At 45.1% G+C, this 21,367-nt stretch overlaps 3 protein-coding genes across 4 annotated transcripts; 2 read left to right on the top strand and 1 right to left on the bottom strand.

The window, feature by feature from the left end:
• Window positions 1-466: 466 nt before the first annotated feature.
• LOC120665449 (26S proteasome non-ATPase regulatory subunit 14 homolog) lies at window positions 467-4,907 on the bottom strand. Of its 2 annotated transcripts, none has more exons than XM_039945020.1 (7): window positions 4,745-4,907; window positions 3,359-3,568; window positions 3,111-3,288; window positions 1,999-2,080; window positions 1,167-1,343; window positions 930-1,097; window positions 467-821 (listed from the first exon to the last, which is right to left on the bottom strand). In XM_039945020.1, the coding sequence occupies exons 2-7, from the start codon at window positions 3,483-3,485 to the stop codon at window positions 630-632; spliced, it is 924 nt and encodes a 307-aa protein (XP_039800954.1). In that variant the 5' UTR covers window positions 3,486-3,568; window positions 4,745-4,907; the 3' UTR covers window positions 467-629. The 2 variants fall into 2 exon arrangements, with proteins under 2 accessions (XP_039800954.1, XP_039800955.1); XM_039945021.1 differs by having other exon boundaries at window positions 4,643-4,892.
• A 181-nt stretch (window positions 4,908-5,088) lies between these two features.
• On the top strand, window positions 5,089-9,590 carry LOC120665448 (RPA-interacting protein A-like). The gene is made up of 6 exons (XM_039945019.1): window positions 5,089-5,364; window positions 5,673-5,765; window positions 7,432-7,645; window positions 7,849-7,925; window positions 8,514-8,630; window positions 8,973-9,590. Exons 1-6 carry the CDS (start codon window positions 5,302-5,304, stop codon window positions 9,132-9,134), a joined length of 726 nt encoding a protein of 241 aa, XP_039800953.1. The 5' UTR covers window positions 5,089-5,301; the 3' UTR covers window positions 9,135-9,590.
• Window positions 9,591-14,153: 4,563 nt separating this feature from the next.
• Window positions 14,154-14,879, top strand: LOC120665447. The gene has a single exon (XM_039945018.1). It carries the CDS (start codon window positions 14,213-14,215, stop codon window positions 14,567-14,569), a length of 357 nt encoding a protein of 118 aa, XP_039800952.1. The 5' UTR covers window positions 14,154-14,212; the 3' UTR covers window positions 14,570-14,879.
• Window positions 14,880-21,367: the final 6,488 nt, after the last annotated feature.

Here is a 21,367-nt window from a genome sequence, read left to right as displayed (position 1 = left end):
CACGACGGTGCCGGGTGGTTTGCGTTTTTTTCGGTCTACCGCTCGCAGCTGCGAGATCAGGGATCGAACGTCGCAAAATCGTGCGCGGCAGACTGACGCGGGGGAAGTGCGAGGGTTGGCGACGGACGAGTCGCCAATTGGTACTTTTTAGGAGTATAGAGATTATCAGTAAACTCAATTTTTCTCCTATTTAACACAATTTTGCCCATTATTGACCATTGACTAAGGGAAAAATCGTATTGACTTGTGCACAGTAAGAGTAAAATTACAAAGGTAAGAAAAATAAAAGTAAAATTACAATTACATTGCATAGTAGGGGTAAGAACATAAATGCTCCTTCATGTAAAAATATGAGCATCTATGTACTCGGTTATGCATGTGTTGTAATCAGCAAATAACCTTTTAGTTTTCTTTCCCATTAGAGAAACTGTACCACCTGATCAGAATCGGGAACAGTCCAACGGTGTGTTGTTTATAGCCCAGCAGAAATGAATCTGGACCTCATACCCATAGAGAAGATGGTGCTGCAGCTGATTATAAATTAAAGTCTGAAATGTGATAAACACGAAGACAAATAAACATAAAGATAATTTCAGTACTGCGTTCATTGAGACACCACTCCTACCGAACTAAAAGACAACCGTGTCGAGCATGGTCCCTAGGGTCTGAACTATGTTCGAAGACATCAAATTGGAGACATGCTCTTCCAAATGCTTCTTCGCATCCTGCCGCCCCACGTTCGCAATAGCCAGTTTCTCTGGTGGCAGCTCATCCTCCTCTTGCACCGCCTTGTTGTACTTCACAGCTAGGTTCAGCATTTCCTGCACGTGAGGAGTTAGATAGTGTGAATTGATCATAAAGAAATCTCAAAAGTTTGCTGCATCAACTAAAGAGAGATTCAATGGGAATCAAAGCTAAGTAGTACAGACCTGCACTGTCTGCTCATTGGTTTTCGAATGAGTATCAAACCTCTTCAAAATCAGCCCATCAGTCCATTTCTTTTTGTGCAAGTTCAGCAACATTTTCTCCTCGAGCTCATTCTTTCGGTAGTTGATTGCAATGGAGTAGTAGTGTCTGTTCAGCCCATGGATAAGAGCCTGAAAATAGGGACAATCTAATTGTTAGAGAAGTTGACAGCACAAGAGTTCAGAAGCCGGAGCACTCGCCTGAATAGATGGTTTATTTAGGTGCCCAACATTTGATGTTGTCTGTCGTGGCTCCTGACCAAGCATCATGGTCTGGGGGTTAATGAGACGAAATGCATCAATGACCACCTTCCCTTTGACACTCTGGATGGGGTCTATCACAACAGCAACTGCCCTGGGGTTTAAAGCTTCAAAACTCTGCATGTTCAATTTTAATGTTAGACATCACACAGCTTTTAATGTTAGACATCACACAGCTAACTGTTAGTATGAATATTTAGTAGCATTTGGCACTTAATGAAAATTAAAGCTTTTGAAAAACTCTCGCATGATGCTAACATATCTATCAAAGCTGTTTCCCTAACCTAATCCAGATCAGCCGTGTATACAGTGAAAAATGGGGGAAACAATGTCCTCAACCTGACAAACTATAGCGAATAGTCTGAACCTCAAGCTATCTAGATACAATTCAAATCATCAAGAGCGATGATTAGACTCCTCAGCAGGGCTAACTATCACACAGATATTGGCATGGTGTGTGGTGCTACTTAATGACAAATTGATGAAGGGAATACAAAACTAGACTAATACTAGGTTGAGTAACAACTTTAAGGGAGAATGAAAATGGTAAATGCAGGGGAACAACACAAGACAAAGGGAATTCAGGAACCATGCGTATAAGTGTATGCCAAACGTTTACTCTCTCCAATCTGAACAGCTCGAATTTCATAATCATATTTCATTATAAAAAAACTACAAATGTTGATGTAAATCTCCATGCAGTAGTGGAACAACAGCTAAATCTGTTTGCTGAGCAAAGTTAAAAGACATTTTTACAAGTTACACGGCATACCTGTTGGGTGTTGATGTCAACTCCAGAAAGCCAGCAACCAAAGCCAGGATGGGAGTGGTACCACCCTACAACCATTTCTGGTCTGTAAAAGAGACACAACTGTCAAGAGAGGAATATAACTGATTGGCTACAAAGTAGCAAAAATAATAGCATTAGACATCAGACAAGAGAGCCAATAAAAAAATGTCATGAAACAATGGCCAACATTATGATGTTTAAAGATGAGAAGTGATGCATCTTCTGTTACCCAAACAAAGGATATAGGAAGGAACAAGCAATTCGTGCCTATGTCAAGAAGATTCGTATCATTATCAAAATTTATTCTAATGGAAATATTAAAGATAGTGCTTAGCAGAAAATAAGAGAATTTTTTCCTTTTTTATCCTCTAAAAAGGTCAGTTATTTTTAATGGAACAGATGAGAGCAGTAAATTATGAGTTTAGTGGTGCACCAAGTAGTAAAATTTAATTCTTCAGCAAATCATAGAAATCAATAATAACTCTTCAAAAGAGTTGAATCAGAAAATAGTTTTCAGACTGGCAGACTAAGTACTGCTATTAAGTCTAGTAGAATACAAAATATAACAAAAAAAGGAAAACAAGTATTCTCAACTGCCTAAGAAACTTAGGACTTCTTTCCAATTATGCATAGAAGACCTGTGCCAAACCACACTCCTATAGTGTTCCTAACATCCTAATATTGCTAATCAGCTTTTCTAATATGGCATAGCAAATTAGCAAGTATGAGCAACCCGGTAACACCCAGAGGTGTTAATTGGTGACACTTAGGTGCACCTCCAATCCTTTTTAGTTCAAAGTTTTATACTATTTTTTTTTTTCAAAATGAGATCTCATTTTCAAGAAGTAGAACAAAATTTTAAACTAAAGAGGGTTGGAGGTGCACCTAAGGGTCACCAATTAACACCCCTAGTAACACCAAACTGACAGGAAAAACTCATATGTATTGTGACTGTGGTGCAGTTCAAGTGACCTGATAATGCGTGCGCTATTCAGAATTATCAACTAATACAACACACTCTGGCTAGATTGACATCAAATCTGATCAAGATAACACCATGATAAGCAGGTCCACCCTTAGGTTATAGCACATACCTCCCTGTCTGCTTGAGCATGTCAAGCATGTTGGTCTGGAAGACATGATCAACAGCCTCAACACTGACCCCAGTACCACTCTGTGGCATGGCGAACACATCCACCACCCTGACCGTGTAGTCATCCACAAACTCACCCAGCATAAGGCCCATCACCTCCATTGGCACACCAGCCCTCCCTGTAGCACATCAGCATGAGCGATACAGGTCAAGTAGTCCAGGACAGTAGGGACGGGTAGGGTTACTGACCGTGTTTGAGCATCTTGAGGAGTGCAAGGGAGGAAATGTAGACCTGCTCAGATGAGTCGAGCAGCGGTGAGTCCGAAGGTGGCTGCCCCATCCCAGAGGCGCCAAATATTCTCTGCAGGCGCTCCATGCTGATGTGCTATGGAGAGAGCAGCAAGCTTCTCAGCTGCTTGTGCTTTTCTTGTGAAGCTCTTTTTGGGGATTGGCTGTTTCCTGTCCAGAAACAAGAGGAAGAATCTTAGAATCAACTCAAGATCTCTGTAATGGAAAATATATATCTGAGATTAGATGAAAGCGGAAATGGTGTAAACCACTGGATAGGCATCAGAGCCTGTGCTTTCTTTTTAACCTAAAACGTATCAGCCTCTGTTATCAGTGAAATCAATTAACTATCAAGCTACGATAACCCTACCACAAAGAACCAGGCATCAAAATCCATACAGATCGAATTACCAGAACACAAATTTAAGATTTCAAAAAAGGAACAAGAATTTAAACCTTCCGCCACATGAATCCAGAGATGTTTCAAATATTATGAATATGCTATCTAGCTTTCCAACTAGTACAATAACTCACACATACATTATCATTATGTAAAATGGACCAGTGCAACATTGCTTTCCAATGAATTAAAGCAAGGAATATGCAAGCAGCTAGAACATATACGTGACTTGAACACATGTGCCGAACTAATAGCAACTCTATTCGAGAGTAAGCTAAGACTTCAGTTTTTTATGAACAACAGAACAAGTATTACCCTAGACACTTCTAGGGTTTCTTAACCAGTATTCACAACAACTTGGCCTCATATTTGTTAGCGCTGGTAGGGTTAAGAACTATGTGGCAATGACATCAGCATGGTGAAGAAGTCAAATCAATTCACATCAATCAATGGTGAGTACATACATAGTGATTGCACAGTCCCTGCTTGCTTAGACAATACATAATCATGTAACCAAATAAACAGATAGGCTGAATTAAACAAGGAGAAAAACGGAGGCTGTACTGACACTAAACAATCTCGATAGGCTTGCATGGTTGACATCATAGCACTGTAGCACAAACTAAAGAACTAAACCACATGGATATAGGCCTGCTCCAGTAGCAAGCGAAAACGGTGCCACGTTTGGCCTATATATTACCACAACAACGGACGCATGACCAGGTCGATCTCCTCTAGCAGTGGTGGAATTGAATCGAACCAAGCACCGAAGCACGGAGCAATCAATATCTAGCGTATGTGCAGATGAGTTCGACGCCGACCAAGGGTTGTTGCGGAGGAGAGACCTGGGCGAAGCCGGCGTTGAGGCGGCCCGCGCGTCACGCGGCGATCTAGGGTTGCCGCTGCCGTGTTGCGGGGACGGAGGAGAAGTAGAGAGGCGTGGGTACCTTCAGACCCCTGGAGGAGGCCACCGGTGGAGTTGCGCTCGGCGGCGACGGGGAAGCAGCCGGCGGTGGAGCTGTCGCCGCGGTGGGGCTCGCACTCGCACGCGAGCGGACGCCGGACGGTGACGGGAAGGAGATGGACGGAGCTTTTTTTTCATTTTTCGGCCGGCGAATTTAGCCTTTTAGTTATGCCGCAATGGGCTTCTCTAAGGCTTTCCAGATGGACCACCAAACAGGCCGACCTAGAAACAATCTCAGATTCAGCCCAGGTCATGCTATCCAAACAGGCCCAGTTTTAAATGAGATGATTTCAGAACAAGGAATCCTCATCGTTCTCATTCTCGGCCGTGTGTATTAACACAAAGAAGAGGCAGGCAGCGGCTGCGGACCTGCAGTCTTCCTCTTCCGATCGGCGTGACGGCGTCGACCTCAATAACGCACGCGACACAGCGACTGCAACGAGCAGCAGGGCACGGGCGCGACCGCGGGAATCGTTAGTTTGGGCGGCCTCGTCTCGCACCAATCGCCGGCGCGACCGCGGGAGGCGGGAGCGAGCCGCCATGGATTCGGCTCGGCCCAGCAGGATGCCCATCAAATCGCACCGCCCCGACTGGAAATCGGAGGTTCGTCGAGCTCCCCTTATCTGACCGCGCCGGACGCGCGTGTGGTTCCTGTCGGCTGTCCGTATGCCGTGGTAACCCGCGCTCGCAGAGAGGATTTGAGGCGCGATGCTAGTTCTACTGTTGGATTGCTGGCCTAGGACTTCTGGTTACGGTTGCGGCGCCGGCGTGCTGGGCACCAGGTGTTCGATGGATTGCCGGAGTGGACATGCGCCCCAGAATTGCCTGCCTGAAATCAGCATTTGCCTTCCTCTTGAATACATCGTCTGCCACATGAAAATTGTGCTTATCCCTTGTTATGCTTTCAACAGCTTAGGACAAATTGCCTGCAAAGAGTTAAAAAGGACAGGACCAACTTGCTCTGGAAGCTCAGGGCCCAAGGGCGGCTGCCTGCCAATGACATGGTATGAAAAATGCTGTGCAGTTCTTTTCTCCCGATTCAGTGCGTTGCAGCTTATATACAACTTAAAAATTATACAAGCTTTGGCTTGTCACCTGCTACGTCGTTCCATATGCTATGAATGCACGCTCCTGGTTCAAATTAAAAAGAAATTCAGCATGAATTCAATTTCCATGAACAACACAGTTCCTGAATGGTTATGATATACATCTTCCTGCATCTGGATGGTTGCCGTGTATAGCTATTAAACACACTGTCATTCAGTATGTTGTTATTAGAATTTAGAAATTATCATACCACTTCTTCCAACCTAGTTGTTTCCTTGTCTGCCAAAGGTGGACCATCTACCTCAGCTGTCTTGAAATTGACATTCAATTGAGCTGTGCTATTCTTCATACAGATTTGTTCTGTTGTAGTTTTTGTGCGTTTTGTTATATACGAGCACAAGATATTCTTCTTTACATATTATATCCTTCTCTATGTTATAAATGCATGTCCTTGGCTCAAGCGAAAAGTACTTTTCGGTATTTAGGATCGGTGCTACAAAAGGATGGCGACATTGATGAAGATGTTAGGCATAGAATTTCAGCTGGCTAGTTGAAATGGCGGCAAACTTCTGGCATCCTTTATGACAAGAGGGTGCCACAAAAGCTAAAAGGCAAATTCTATAGGACAACAATTCGTCCGGCGATGCTATACGGTGCTGAATGTTGGCCTACAAAAAGGCGACATGTCCAGCAACTGAGTGTAGCAGAGATGCAGATGTTGCGGTGGTTTTGCGGGCACACAAGGAGGGATAGAGTCCGGAACGAAGTTATTCGGGATAGGGTCGGAGTGGCACCAATTGAGGAGAAACTTACCCAGCATCGGCTGAGATGGTTTGGACATGTCCAACGAAGGCCTCTTGAGGCGCCGGTGCATAATGGGGTTCTTGAGCGGGTCGATAATGTAAAGAGGGGTAGAGGTAGACCTAAACTGACGTGGGATGAGTCGGTTAAGAGATACCTTAAGGATTGAAATATCTCTAAAGAGATAGCTTTGGATAAGAGCGCTTGGAGACTAGCTATCAATGTGCCTGAACCTTGAACTTATTTCTTTCGGGTTTCATCTCTAGCCTACCCCAACTTGCTTGGGAAAAAAGGCTATGTTGTTGTTGTTGTTGTGGTGTTGTTCTTCTTCCTTCATCCAGCAGGTTACTGTTTATTATTGAATATATTGCCCTATAAATTTGGCATTTCAAATATGTCACTCTTAGATTTGTTATAACTTTCCTTTCCATCTAGCCTCCTTATCTGCCTGATGTGGCCATCTAGTTCGTCTGGTTTGAAACACTTTTCTGTTGCATTAAAGTTTCTCACACATTGATCAAACATAAAGAGATAGTTAGTAATGGTATTGCAGAATCGAACTGTTATGAATGTTTGCCTCTTACACACTAGTAAATCATTGTCTAGTTCTGGTTCCAGGCATTCCCATTACTTTAGTAAATATTCTTGTTTAAAAATACATCTCTTGAAGCTGACTATGAATAATATAATTGAAAAGTGTCCTTATCGCCTACCCCACTTGAGACGTACTTGTATAATTAATATACTTCTCATCATATAGTTTACTTCAATATGTTTCCTTTTTTGTGTGTATCTGATTCATCTACATATGCCAACTGACAGAAAAAGGTCGAATCTGCAGTTAGGAACATTATCTCTGATGAGATAGAGAAACTCAAACAGTCAAATGAAGGACAAGAGGACCAAGAAATGGATGTGATCTGGGAATATCAAGGGCCGCAGGCTGCTAAACCTGCTGTAACTGAAAGTGTAGATATATTGCTTGAAATGGAACGACTTCTTTATGAAGATCTTAGAGAAGAACTAATCAGAAAAGGTACAATACTTATAACTTCTGCTAATTTTTCATCCCTGTTTTCTTTATTACTGAACTATATCTGCTTTGTTTGTCCTATCTCAGAAATTTAGCTCTGAAAACTACCTGATCAAAGTTTGCTTTTGTAATTATGTCAGTCACTTTTGTAAAGGTTTTCACTCATTGGTCTAGATATTTCACTTATCAGTTGCTAACCACTGCAGAACTAGTGGCACTTGATGAGGAAGATGCATACTTAGCTCAAGCTGTTTTTGATCATATGCAACTAAGTGACAATGGGGTAGGTTCACTGAGCATTGGTTTCAGAAATCTTCTTGATTAAAATAGACACTAGATACTTTCTGCATACTCGTGAGTCGTGACATGCCTTTTGTGCTTGGAGCTGTCTGGGTGGATGCCTACCTGGTCTTTTTAAGGGGATGTTATAGTTAATTAATTTTCTCTATGGTTGTGTGCTTCTTGTGCAACTGTTGAAACTTTTTTCGTTATGTTTATCTGTGTGGGATTGTTACTTGGTGATCCTCAAATTTGCACAATTACATATATATGAACTTGTAATTGTAGGAAGATTTCCTTGCTACTGTTCAGGTGCGCAAGCCAATATTAGGGCTCACACATGGACCAAATAGAATATCAGGCAGCTAAAATTAATACAGGAAACTACTGAGGAGCAGGCATGTCAACATGACATCACCAAAATACACAGTTGCACCTATCTGCATCCATAGAGTTTGCCAGATGCACTATATTGTTATATGACTATCTCAACCCAATTTTTTCAGTTTCCCATTTATGAATTAGTCATTTGTGTTCTGTTTTCACATTTGTGTGTGCTCACAGACTTAATGGATACTATAAACGATGTCAGGTTGCTGAAAATGCTAAGGTCTGGTGCCCAGTATGCAAACAAGGAGAGCTACGGGATACACATAACCTCATATATTGTACTCTCTGTAAGCTACGGCTTGATCTTGGTGAAGATAAGGTATGTTTGCATCTTCGGAGGTCTTCTATATAATTTTTTCTGAATATGCAGAAGAACTGCATATCGTTGCATTATATAGAAGAGGAAGAGTACAAAAGGTGGGCTAAAGACCGGCACCTGCCAGCCATTATACAGGACTAGAATTAGTGCAGAAAATAACAAGCAAACACACACACACACACACTGACAACTAGTGTGCCGTATTACGGTATTAGCTACAAATTAACCCCTATCATGGGATTAAACAGGGTATGGCTGTCCACAGCCTGTGGAAATTGATAGTTTAGCTTTGGCTGTTTATAAATTATTGCAGAAACTAATTACTGCAATTTGTTCCATCAGATAACGCTGGAGTTCCTAAGAGAACGATTGGCTAATGCACATACGGAGCACTTTGACAGAGGATGTAAATCAGCACCCACGTTCTGTTTACAGACTATGTTTGGCCTGACTGCACTCTACATGCAGTGTGAAGAATGCAGCACTTTTGATATTGTGGTATAAGTGATAGAAACCTGACGTACGTCTCAAAGGACAGAAAGGTTGAAAACAGTTGCCTGAAGTTATTTCGTTGTTTCCTGTTAGATGAGCTGTTTAACTTATCCTACAAGATGGCTGTACATCAGAAAGGCGGCACAACAGTTTTTCTTCTCAGTGCCAGAACACATATATGTAGTCTCATGTATGTCGAGCATGTTTTAATATCGCCACTGGTTTACAGTGCACTGTAAATATACAGTTGACTAGTCAACATTTGTTGCTAGCGTATTTACTCGAAAGTCGAAACTGTGGGTACATTGAACCGGTACTAACAGAAATGCACTTTAATTTTATGTTTGGAGCTTTGGGTTTTCTTTTTTACAATGCCAAAAAGAAGAAATTAATTTGCAGTTGCAGTTTGTGCAAATGCATGTTAATTGTCTGTTCATTGTAAATAATGTTAGTAACAGAAGTTCTGAATGTTTTTTATCCCCTTCTGTTTATTGCTACCAACATTAATCAAAATATCTTGAAATTACATATTTTCTCGTCTCTGTTATTTTTTTTGTTCTTTCTTGTTGTAACAGCCCAATGCCTTAATGATTAGTGGTGCTGCATGCCGGCAGCCAATCCACAGAACTCGGCCACATGCATGTCACTATATGTCAATCACGGCCGTCTTAATTTCATGACGGAAAACCAAATATTTTTGCATATAAAAGGCATAAAGAATGGCTAGTGACTGGTCCAAAAGGCATTCGCTGTTTAGCTGGTTTGTCAGCCATTCAGCGTGTTTTTTTCTCACACCAAATCAGCATCAGCCACTAGCCAGCAGTACTTTTCTCTAACATTAAATCAGCACCAGCTACTGGCCACAGCTAGCTGAATAGAGCGATTGGTCGTTATAACCAGGTTTTTGCCGAGTAAACCCAGTTCTTGAACTTGACATGCTGATTGAAGCACTTTAATTAAGTCTCCAAGGTGAGAACAAGCCGCAGAAATGAATTTCCAATGACATGTACATCTGATTTCTTTTGGTAAGTAAAGAAGGAACGCGGTAAGTTTTTTAGGAACTCTTTTTTAATGATGTTGCTTGATGGCCACTTCTCAACTGCCACCACCTATTGACTCATCTTCTGTTTCCAGTATGGCTCATCTTTTCTTGGGTGTCAGTGTGGTTAGTTACCGGATTTTCAGTGGATGCTGAGCTGGGCCCGGCGACGTTTGAGTCTTTTTTTTTCGATTCATGACATGCCGGGTATCTCGTGCAAAGAGCACTCTCAAGTTCTTGATATTCATTCAAACTTCGTCATGTAATGTTGGGTAACTAGGGTATGGTCGCACTGCAAACTATGGTTACGTTTGGTAGATCAGGATTTCTGAACCCGTCAATAAGGAAGAAGTTAGGTACAATATCACATTCGAAAAGACAATGCAGTCATCTCTCACTGCAAGTGCCACTAATCTTGGCGTTATACGTGTTAAGTACAAGAGGAACAGCCGACAGGCGACAGGTGAGGTCTCAAGTCACGCGCAGCAGCGCCGTTCGAAGTTGCTGCCGTGCGTCCGTGCCCCCACAAAGTAATCTTTGAACTTACCTAGCTGTTGAGTGTTGACATCAATATCGCAGTCCGCAATCACCAAGCAAAGGATCTTTGTTGCAATGCAAGTAATGGAGACACGCTTTAGTTTTTTACCTAGTTCTGTAACAAGCAAGTCATGTATACCATAAAGCCCGAAAAATTAAATCAAATTTCCTAATTCTAGTGAGGTATCTAGGAACGACTTCCGACTAAGAAATTAGCTGCAGCATCTGATGATGAAATGCGATAGCTTAAGTCTCTATTTTTCATTCTGAGAAGCATTTCTTTCTCCCGTTTTCCTCAATCCTTATGAAACGGGGAAAACGTTCGTTCATGCACCTTTATTTGCACACACTACACAAGCAACTCGACACACATGTTTAGTGTCGTCACCTTGTTTCTATGCATACGGCTAGAAAACGGCTTATTCGTTCGCGACCATTAGTATCGGGCATACTTTAGTTCGGTACAAACGTTGGTACGGAGCCATTTTAGTACCGAGCCCAAATTTAAAAGCCCCTAGAGCCATTTTAGTACCGGACCAAGACACCGGCCGGTACTAAATGTCGCATTTTATTACCGGCCGGTGTCTTGGCCCGATACTAAATATATCTTACCCTCTTTAGTACCGGGTGAAGCCCTCACCCGGTACTAAAACGCAACATTCCCTCGGTAGCTCCACACTCTCTCTCCCATTTATCTTGAAACCTTATCGTCTCCAGACCAAGGTTAACCTAACCGGTGGGAACCGGTCCGGTTTGACCGGTTACCGGTCAAACCGGTCCGGCCCGGTTCCGGCCGGTACCCAACCGGCCAAAATTCAAATTTTAAATTTGAATTCAAAAAATGAAAAATTCCCAAAAAATTCCTAAAAATACTTCAAGGTGTGATGAATATAATGGTGTCAAATTTTCTCAAAAATTCATTCATTTAGTATAGTTTGTGAGAATTTAAAGTTAAATCAAAAAAGAAAAAGGAAAAAATGGGCCGGCCCATGAAGGCCCACCGATCAAACCGGTCAAACCGGCCGGTAAACCGGTCAAACCGGTCGGTAAACCGGTAAAACCGGCCGGTAAACCGGTTGCACGGGAGCGTTTGAATTTCAAACCGGTCAAACCGACCGGTAAACCGGTAAAACCGGCCGGTAAACCGGCCAAACCAGCCGGTAAACCGGTAAAACCGGCCGGTAAACCGGTCGGAACCGGTTGCACGGGAAAATTTGAATTTATTTGAATTTGGATTTGAATTCAACCGGTTTCCACCGGTTACCGGCCTAACCGGTCCGGTAAACCGGTACCGGAGGGCGGCGGTAACCGGTTTCCGGTTGGGAAATAAAACCCTGCTCCAGACTCGCACCGGCTCCTTAGTCCTAGCTTCTCCTTCCTCTCTCTAGATCTCTTCCCTTCCTCTTCCCTTCATCTGTCGCCCTGGCTGCAGGCGCCGCCAAAGCGCTGGGAGGTCGGCCGCCGACGCGCGGGGCTGCTGTTGGTGCAAGGGCCCGCCGGCCTAGCTGCGAGCGCCGCCGGTGCGTTGGGAGGCCGGTCGCTGGGCATCAGCGGGCCCGTGGCGCGGGGGCAGGCCGGCGGCGCGCGAGGTTAGTGCGGCGGCGCACGAGGTTAGTGCGGCGGCGCGCGGCGCGAAGGAGGCTGGCGGCGCGTGGCATTAGCGCGGCGGCTCACGGCGCTGACGGCGGGGCGGTGCGGGCGCGGACGGCACGGCGGGGCGGCCGGCCGGCGTGCGTGTCTCGCGACGAGTAGCTCCGCCATGGACGCCGACGGCAACGGCACCGTGGAGTTCAACGAGCTCGCCTCCTCCCTCGCACCGCTGCTCCTGGGGCCCTGCCGTCGACCCTCGGCGGCGCGTGCGGTAGCAGCTTGGGGTGGCGGCGACGCGCGCGGCAGCAGCTTCGGTCGGCGGCGCTCGCGGCAGCAGATTTTGTAATTTTTGTGAAATTCAGATCTTGTGATTCTTGTGTAGTCTTGTGAAATGAAATTTTGCAAGGTTTTAAAAAACGCTAGACGCTAGGTGAATGCTAGCCTATGGTTTAGAGTTTTTTGTGATTAAACGTAGATTAAACATTTTTTGTAATTAAACGACACTGTGATTAAACGCAACGCTAGGCAAATTTTGATTGTTGTGTAGTTTGGGATCCTTGTGATTTGTCAAATAAATTTTTGATTCTTGTGAAATGAAATCTTGTGATTGTTGTGACTCTTGTCAAATTGGGATTGTGTAGTTCTGAAATTTATGATGGCTGCTGTGGGAAGAAAAATGAAAGAAAATAAGAAAAGAAAAGGAAAAGAAAAAAGACCACGGATGTGGTAGGTACAAAGCGATATACCGACCGGTACTAAAAAAATTCATTTAGTACCGGACGTTTTGACCGGTACTAAATGTAAGTATATTTAGTACCGACCAAACAGTACCGGACGCCCGACCGGTACTAATCGGGGGTTTCGACCCGGTACTAATGTCCAATTTTCTAGCTGTCACGTAATTCTTTCTCAAACCATTCCTTGCTTCCAAGAGGGCCGGGTTAAGCAAATCGACAACCCATGAGTCTCGAACACTGACAAGTATATCTCGCCAAGTGGGGCACCAGTATTTCAGAATTTTCTTTTCTGAAGATCAGACCATGAGACCAATTAAATTGGTGACGGCGGTAATAAGAGGGCTAGCCTAGCCTGATGACAGGAGATGAGATAGATAGCGGTTCGAGTAGACTACACGCCAAGCAATGGACATGTTCTACGAGTAACAAAACTATTTTTTTATATTTGTGTTAAAATATTTCTGGAAAGAAAAGGTCGTCCAACCAATCACCGTCCACAGACCAAATCTCAGTGGCTCCCCGCACGCAACCGAAATTAAAGCCAATACTACCATCAAATCATACACTTAATTATTACAAGCAAGAATCCAAATGGCAGCTAGCCATCAGCAAACAACGGAGTAGAATGCCGTCACTCGTAGTCGTAGTCACACAGAAGCCAAGTCATACAAGAGTGTGTGAAGCGTACAGAGGCTAATTTATATGCGTGGGCTCAGCTGTAGCTTAATGGAACACGGTGCGCTGGGATTTGTCGTAAACTACTACTGCCTGCGTAGCAAAGTGAACACGTTGTGGCATGCATTAAAAGCAAAGACAAAAATTGCAGTGGAACTGGTGCACAAATCCTTTTAATTTTATTTTTATTTTTGAAAAAGATTGCTCTCACAAATCTTTTAGCCCATCCAACTATAGTACAAGAAATAGGGGCAAAACATTTAGCGCTTATTTACTCGAAAAAAGATACTCACAGATTTCTGGTCTTTGATATTGTTTGGTTGCTTATTTAGGTGTTCTTAGCAAATCTGTTTTGTCAAAACTCATAATTTTGACTGCTTCGATGCTTGCCACGGAAGAGAGAATGGCGTCGAATAAAAGGGCCGACCCGACCATACTGAACTCCCCCCGACCGAGACCGAGACCAAAACAAGCACCAAACGCAACCGTTTCCCACCAACCCCCCTTCGCAGATGGAGGGCCTCATCCCGCTGCCCTACAGGGCGATCAAGGACCGGCGGAGCAACGCCGCCGTCGCAGGAGGCGGCGGCGGCGGCGGCCGGGCCTACGACGACGCCGGTGGCACGTCCGCGCCCATGGACCTCGAGGACCCGGAGCAGAGGCGGCGGTGGCTGCTGCAGGAGGTGCGCTCCCCGGTCCACGCGGCGTCGGCGTCGTCCGCGGCGGCGGAGGGCCCGCTGCCGCACCGGCGGAACCTGTCGCTGGAGGAGCTGGCGGGCGAGGTGGGGCTCTCGCACGACCGGCGGCTGCGCGTGCCGCTGCCCAAGGCCAGGAGCGTCCGCGCCTTCGCCTGCATCGGCGCCGCCTGACGCCGCCGCCTGCGCACGCGTTCGTGAGCACAGCGAGTTCGTCAAGTTGCACAAGGTATACAGATGTGGACACATGTGTCTTGAGAACTCCAGATTGTATGTATACAAAGTTAGTAGCTGCTTTTTCTTTGGGATGCTTTCATGTTTATGAGAGATCGTACAACTGGTGATCTTTTTTTGTGGTTCGTCGAAAAAAAGTCTTGTTTTTGTAATTTTTCCCGATTGCGAACTAGTAGTGGAGTACTCCGTAATTGTTACGGAAGGGGACTTACGTCTCAGATTTCTTTGATTTTAAGCGATCCATTTTGCACTCGGTCTGGCAAAGATTGCACGACAGGACTATCTTGATCCTGCTTCCTGTTTCCACTGAGCAATACAACAAACCCCCCCCCCCCCCCAACCCCCACCCCACACCACACACAATTCCTAGCATAGCATTCGACAAAAGATCAGCAAGTTTAACCACAGGTTAAGCCTCCTCCAATGTTGCCAAGTCAGCTAGCTTAGAGGAGTCCCAATGAAAGAAACTGGCATGGTTTCTATAGCATAAGAAATCATCTATAGAAACTATCTTCCACAATGAAGGTGTATTCGAGTAATAAATGTTTTTTTCTCTCTCCCAACTATATCTTCTTGGTCCAATGGGAAGTGAGCGCAGACCCTCTAGAAGCTGATGGTTTCTCTCCAATAGTGATTTTATGGCTTCTTGGTGCATTGGGTCATCCCAACAGTAAGAAATTACTCATAGATACTACCTCCATAATAAATGATTTTTATAATAAATTAAGAAAATAAATATCATCCAATCATCTCTCTTCTCTCTCCTTACCTTACTCTATCATTCTTCTCCCTTTCTTGGTTCTTGTGTAGACATGGTATTTTGCATAAGAAATCATGTCTATTTTTTTCCTCATTAACTCTCTTGTCATATCACCAAATTGCTTATGTGGCAGTATCATTAATGCTATGGACACCATCCTAATAGGAGGGTTGGTGATGATCTCAAAAGAAGATTTAATTTCTTCCTCAGGAAACCGTTTCTAGTATTTTTGCTCTCTTTTTTCATTAATTACGTCGTCATATTAGCATTTTGCCTACGTGGCAAGTCATTTAATAAGGATAGAAACCATCATCAACAAAACCATTGGAACTGCCCTTATAAAAGTAAAGTATAATATTTTATTTAGAGAAGAAATAGAAAGAAGAGCTATTGTATCACTTAGGCTATTCCTAGTGGGTGGTTTCGTCTCATTGTTTTCAATATTATCACATCATCTAAAATACCATGAAACCATGGATGAAACAACCCCTACAATGCAAGATTTCAATTTTGGTGTTCTCTATGTGCTTCATTTAATTGTAAAATAAGACATATAATGATTTGGAAATAGTGTATGTGGGGTTTCATAGATGAAACTCCTTCCATCTCTCTTTTTTAAATTATTGTCATATCATCCAAATTGTTTATGTGGCACCTTATTTAATGTGCATGAAACACCATAAAACTTTCCATTGAGACTAGCCTTAGGTCAATCTCAGTGGGAGTGTTATAAGAGTGTCATGGACATTAAATTTGCTAACACGTACCAATAGTACGAGGAGAGAGAAGAGAGGAGTGTCATAAAATGTGAGAGGAGTGTCATCACCATGACACTCCACTGGCACAGTTCTTAAGTTTCTAATTTTGGTAACTATGTCGATGACACTCCCACTGAGACTGGCCTTACAGTTTTGTACACGTAGTCCAAGATTATGGAGAGATGGTATATGCATCTGTCTACGGCCATGTTTAGTTCCCAAAAAAAATTCCTACAGCCCGTCAAATCGAATCTTCGGATATATGCATGAACCATTAATGCAGTTGAAAAAATAACTAATTATACAATTTAACTATTTCATACGAGATGATTTTTTAAGCCTAATTAGTCCATGATTGGATATTAATTGTCAAATAACAACAAAATGTGTTACAATATCAAAATTCAAACCTTTTTCGAACTAAACACAGCCCATATTTTGAACTACGCGTTAAAAGTTAGATCATTAAAAAAGTTATTTCTTATTCTATTTTTCATAGCTACGAGGTAGGAGAAGGCCTTACAATTACACACGACATAGGTAGGCTCCACCATTTCGGACAGATCTGCCCTTCACTTACTGTCTCCTTCGTTCCTTATTATGTCGAACACTGGTAAACATATTTATTTATTTATTTTTGAAAGAAACACCGGCAAACGTATTTGTTCTGTTCGGCTAGCTATGGCTGATAGCTAATGCTGATTTGTTGTAAGAAAAAAGTACTGGTGGCTGGTAGGTGATGGCTGATGCTGATTTGGTATGAAAGAAAAATATTGCTAGCTGCCTAGCTGACATGCTAGTTGGAATTTCTTCTAGCAGTCGAACACTTTTTTTGCGAGAAGGAACGTGACTTATATTAAGAAAGAGAGCACAGTACATTCCTTTCTTGCAGAAAGGCCCCTGAGTAACAAGAAATTAGAACAAGGTCCTCCCCGCCACTGTTCATCGTCTTCCTCAGCGGAGCCTGCCGCCGGTATTTCACCAGGTCGTGAGCAACGCACCTGATCCTCAACCATCCATCTTCGCCTTTCGAAATCAGAGAGCAGACTCCAAGCTTTGGGAAACTGCAAGAGATTCTCGATGAACGAACATCAATCGTCGGCTCTTCTGATTCTGCCCCTCTTCCCCCTGCTTCCACCTTCCCAGAGCACCAGGCCGCCACCCCAAAGCCAGCGAACACACCAGAAGCAATGCCAAGGAAGAAGAACCACACTCCTGTACAACTCAGAGATCCGATGCCGGCACCGGAGTACACGCCGACGAAGAAGATAGAAATCTAGAGTACCTTATTCCACGAAGCCGACGCCGTCTCCCTCAACAAATCGTCAGCGGGAACATCTGACCTCACAAGACGGCCGGAGCACACGACGCCGGAGCCGCCTCGGAGGCACCACCAAAACTCGTCCCCATCAGCGCCGCTTGAAGCCACGCCGACAAGGAGGAGAAGCAAGATCCCCTATGCCAGACGGAGGAAGCGCTGACGAGCCACCACCGCCACCGAAGAAGCACAGGGGAGACCTAACCCTAGACGGGGGCAACCACCGCCGCCGGGAACTATAGCTAGAAGTCCTAGAACGACAGCTATACAACTTCCACCCGCCGAGGAGCCAGGCACCCCTCTCGACTCTGGCGTCTCGAGGGCCGCTGAAGGAGAGGGGGCCGGTGGATCGCCGGAGGAAAAGGCGCTCGCCCTCTTTTTGCCCTTTCTTCCTGTAGTAGCGAGAAAGGGGAGAAAAAGGTAAGTACTAGTGTATGTTTTTCTAGCAATCGAACACTGTGAAAGATGGCCCACACTAAACGTCAAAGCCAGTGTTACCCTGTTGAACAAACTTTTTTTTGTCCTTTCTAGAGGAAACTCCAAAATATCCGCTCGTCTTCACTTGCCTTTTTTCCCCCTCTGATGTTGGGCCGTCTTCACGTCAAAATCTCCGCTCGTCTTCATGTTTAGCCGTGAAGATGATGTTGGGCCGCGTGCGGACTCTGTGTGCTCGAGAACGCAAGACTGTCTTTGTGCATAAACTAGTGGCCTTCAAATGCTGAATGAAGAGCTCGAGCGCCTGAGATCGGAGCCAACTCGGGTGGGACCGTCGCACGCCGATGTCAAGGTTGTGGAGAGAATTATGGAGCTGAATCATAGGGAGGAGATAATGTGGAAACAGCGGTCCAGAATAATGTGGTTGGCAGCGGGTGATAAAAATACAAAAAAATTTCATCTCAGAGCTAGCCAGCAAAGAAGAAAGAACAGGATTGTTAAACTCAAGAAGGCTGACGGCCAGTGTACCGAGAACGAGGTAGAGATGGGTGCTATGGCATCTGAATTTTATAAGACTCTATACAGTTCTGAGGGTACTACGGATATGGATCAAGTTCTGAACACGGTCCCTGTGAAGGTGACACCGGCTATGAATGAGGGCTTGGTGGCGCCTTTCAGGAAAGAAGAAGTCAAAGTAGCATTGTTCCAGATGTTTCCGACCAAGGCGCCTGGACCGGACGGCATGCCAGCTCACTTTTTCCAGCGCTATTGGGATTTATGTGGTGACGAGGTAACTGAGGTGGTGCTTAGAATCTTGAGAGAGGAGGATGATCCTTCAGTAATCAATAGTACCTGCATTGTACTTATCCCAAAAGTGGAGAGCCCGGAGGAGTTGGGCCAGTTTAGGCCTATCAGCTTATGCAACATCGTCTACAAAATAGCCTCCAAGGTGATGGCAAACAGGATGAAAAATGTGCTGCCTGATGTGATCTCAGAAGAGCAGTCAGCTTTTGTGCCAGGACGATTGATTACCGATAACATAATTACAGCATATGAGTGTATGCATTTCATGAAGAAGAAGCGTGGCCGCGACTGGAGGTTCGCTGCTCTTAAGCTGGATATGCGGAAAGCTTATAACCAGGTGGAGTGGAGCTATCTAAGAGCTATCATGCTACGGCTTGGCTTTCATCGGATGTGGGTCGACTCCATTATGAGATTGGTAACCTCGGATTCTTTCTCTGTTCTTTTTAATGGGGAGCGTCATGAGAGTTTTGCACCGTCTAGGGGGATCCGCCAGGGGGATCCGATCTCGCGTTATTTGTTCTTATTAGCAGAAGAGGGTCTCTCGTGTCTTTTGAAACCCAGAATCTAGTCATCGAACCTCAGGGGAATTACAGTGGCAGCCTCGGCTCCGATGGTCAGTCACCTTTTGTTTGCAGATGACAACCTGCTCTTTTTTAAGACGAATAGGGAGAGTACGGATCAGGTGAAAGATGTGTTACACATCTATTGCCAGGCTTCTGGACAACAGATTAATATGGACAAATCATCTATACACTTCGCAAAAGGAGTTAGTGAGAGCACTCGTGAAGTGGTCATGAATGCCCTATAAGTTCATAATGTTGCACTCAGCGAGAAGTATCTGGGCATGCCCTCGGATGTGGGGTTTTCGACAAATGGGGCTTTCAAATACCTAAAAGACAGGGTGTGGAAGCGAGTTCAGGGCTGGCTAGAACAAACACTTTCTTCTGGCGGCAAAGAAGTCCTCATCAAGTCTGTGGCGCAAGCTGTTCCTACTTTCTCGATGTCTTGTTTCAGACTTCCTCGCGGATTATGCCAGCACATTGACATATTACTCCGGAGCTTCTAGTGGGGAAGCAAGGAGGGCAGTCAAAAGATGTGATGGGTTGCATGGGAGGAGATGACTAAACCAAAATACTTGGGAGGCATGGGCTTCCGAGATATAGAGATGTTCAACCTTGCATTGTTGGCTCGGCAGGCGTGGAGAATTTTGCAGGATCCAGACACGCTCAGTGCGAGGGTTCTCAAGGCGGTGTACTTCCCGAACACTTTGTTCTTGGAAGCGGCTCTGGGACCTTCTCCGTCCAGTGTGTGGCGTGCGATCGTTGATGGCCGAGATGTCCTTCAGCAAGGTCTCATCCGGAGGATTGGTACCGGTGAAGAGACGGAAGTGTGGAGGTCGAACTGGATCCCTAGGGACGGGCAGTTACGACCGATTTGCTGCATCAGCGAGCCACCGCCGGTTAAGGTCAGTGAACTCATCGATCCGGTGACACTCAAGTGGAACGTGCAGGCGGTGGATACGCACTTCCTGCCGATGGATGGGGAGCCGATTAGAAGTATTCCGCTGTCGGGGCGCCGGCAGCCGGATTTCTGGGCATGGCATTACGAGAAGTCCGGTATTTTCACGGTAGGATCAGCTTATCGGATGCTTGCCAGTATGTGCGAGAGGAGATCGGATTGGATTGAACATAATCCGGGCAGATCAGACGTTAAAGCAGACCAACGAGAGTGGGCGGACCTGTGGTCTATCAAGGTCCCGTCAAAGATAAGGGTGTTCCTCTGGAGGCTTGCCAAGCACTCCATCTCGACGGCCGATGTGAGGCACCACCGCCACATGGCACAAACAAGTTCATGCTCCATCTGTGGCGGTCAGGACTCATGGAAGCATTCACTGCTAGAGTGCAACATGGCGAGATGTGTCTGGGCTCTACAGAGTGATGAAATTGTTGAGTTTATCAGCCAGGCACGAGATGACAACGCGCGCGGGTGGCTCCATGAAGCAATTTGGGGTCTCGATCATGATCAGCGGGTGAGATTGTTTGTATCGGTGTGGGCAATCTGGTATGCGAGGAGGAAAGCTATCCATGAAAACATGTTTCAGAGCCCATTGTTAACTCACAACTTCATCGAGAGGTTTATTGCAGACCTGGAGATGGCGACACCGAAGTTGGAGAGGTTGGACAGTGCGCCGGCGTGCACTGTCCTGGCTGCGGCTCCTAGGTGGATCCCGCCTCCACCAGGGTTGATGATGGTAAATGTTGATGCTGCCCTATCCAAAAACTCTGACCTAGTGGTGTTGGCGGCGGTGGCAAGAGATGGGACGGGCGCTTTATTGGGAGCGTCGGCACTTGTTCTGAACGGCATTACTGATCCGGAGACGGCGGAGGTTCTGGCGTGCCGCGAGGGCTTCGCCCTGGCAGTGGACTTGATGATCAGTAGGGTGCGGATAGCCTCTGATTGTGTTGGTGCAGTCCGGAGCTTGGAGGGGTCGGGAATGAGCCGATACGGCCATGTGTGGTCAGAGAGCTCAAGGCGGCGATGTCGAGTTTCGAAGGAGCAGACGTCGTTCACGAAGAAAGAGCATCGAACATCGGTGCCCATACTTTAGCTAGAAGCTCGATTTATGAATCGGAAGGAAGAAATGTTTGGTTTTTTATCCTCCT

Source organism: Panicum virgatum, chromosome 3N, assembly GCF_016808335.1.
Source record: "Panicum virgatum strain AP13 chromosome 3N, P.virgatum_v5, whole genome shotgun sequence".
In the NCBI taxonomy this organism is placed as follows: domain Eukaryota; kingdom Viridiplantae; phylum Streptophyta; class Magnoliopsida; order Poales; family Poaceae; genus Panicum; species Panicum virgatum.
This window is presented reverse-complemented; position numbering and strand designations above follow the sequence as displayed.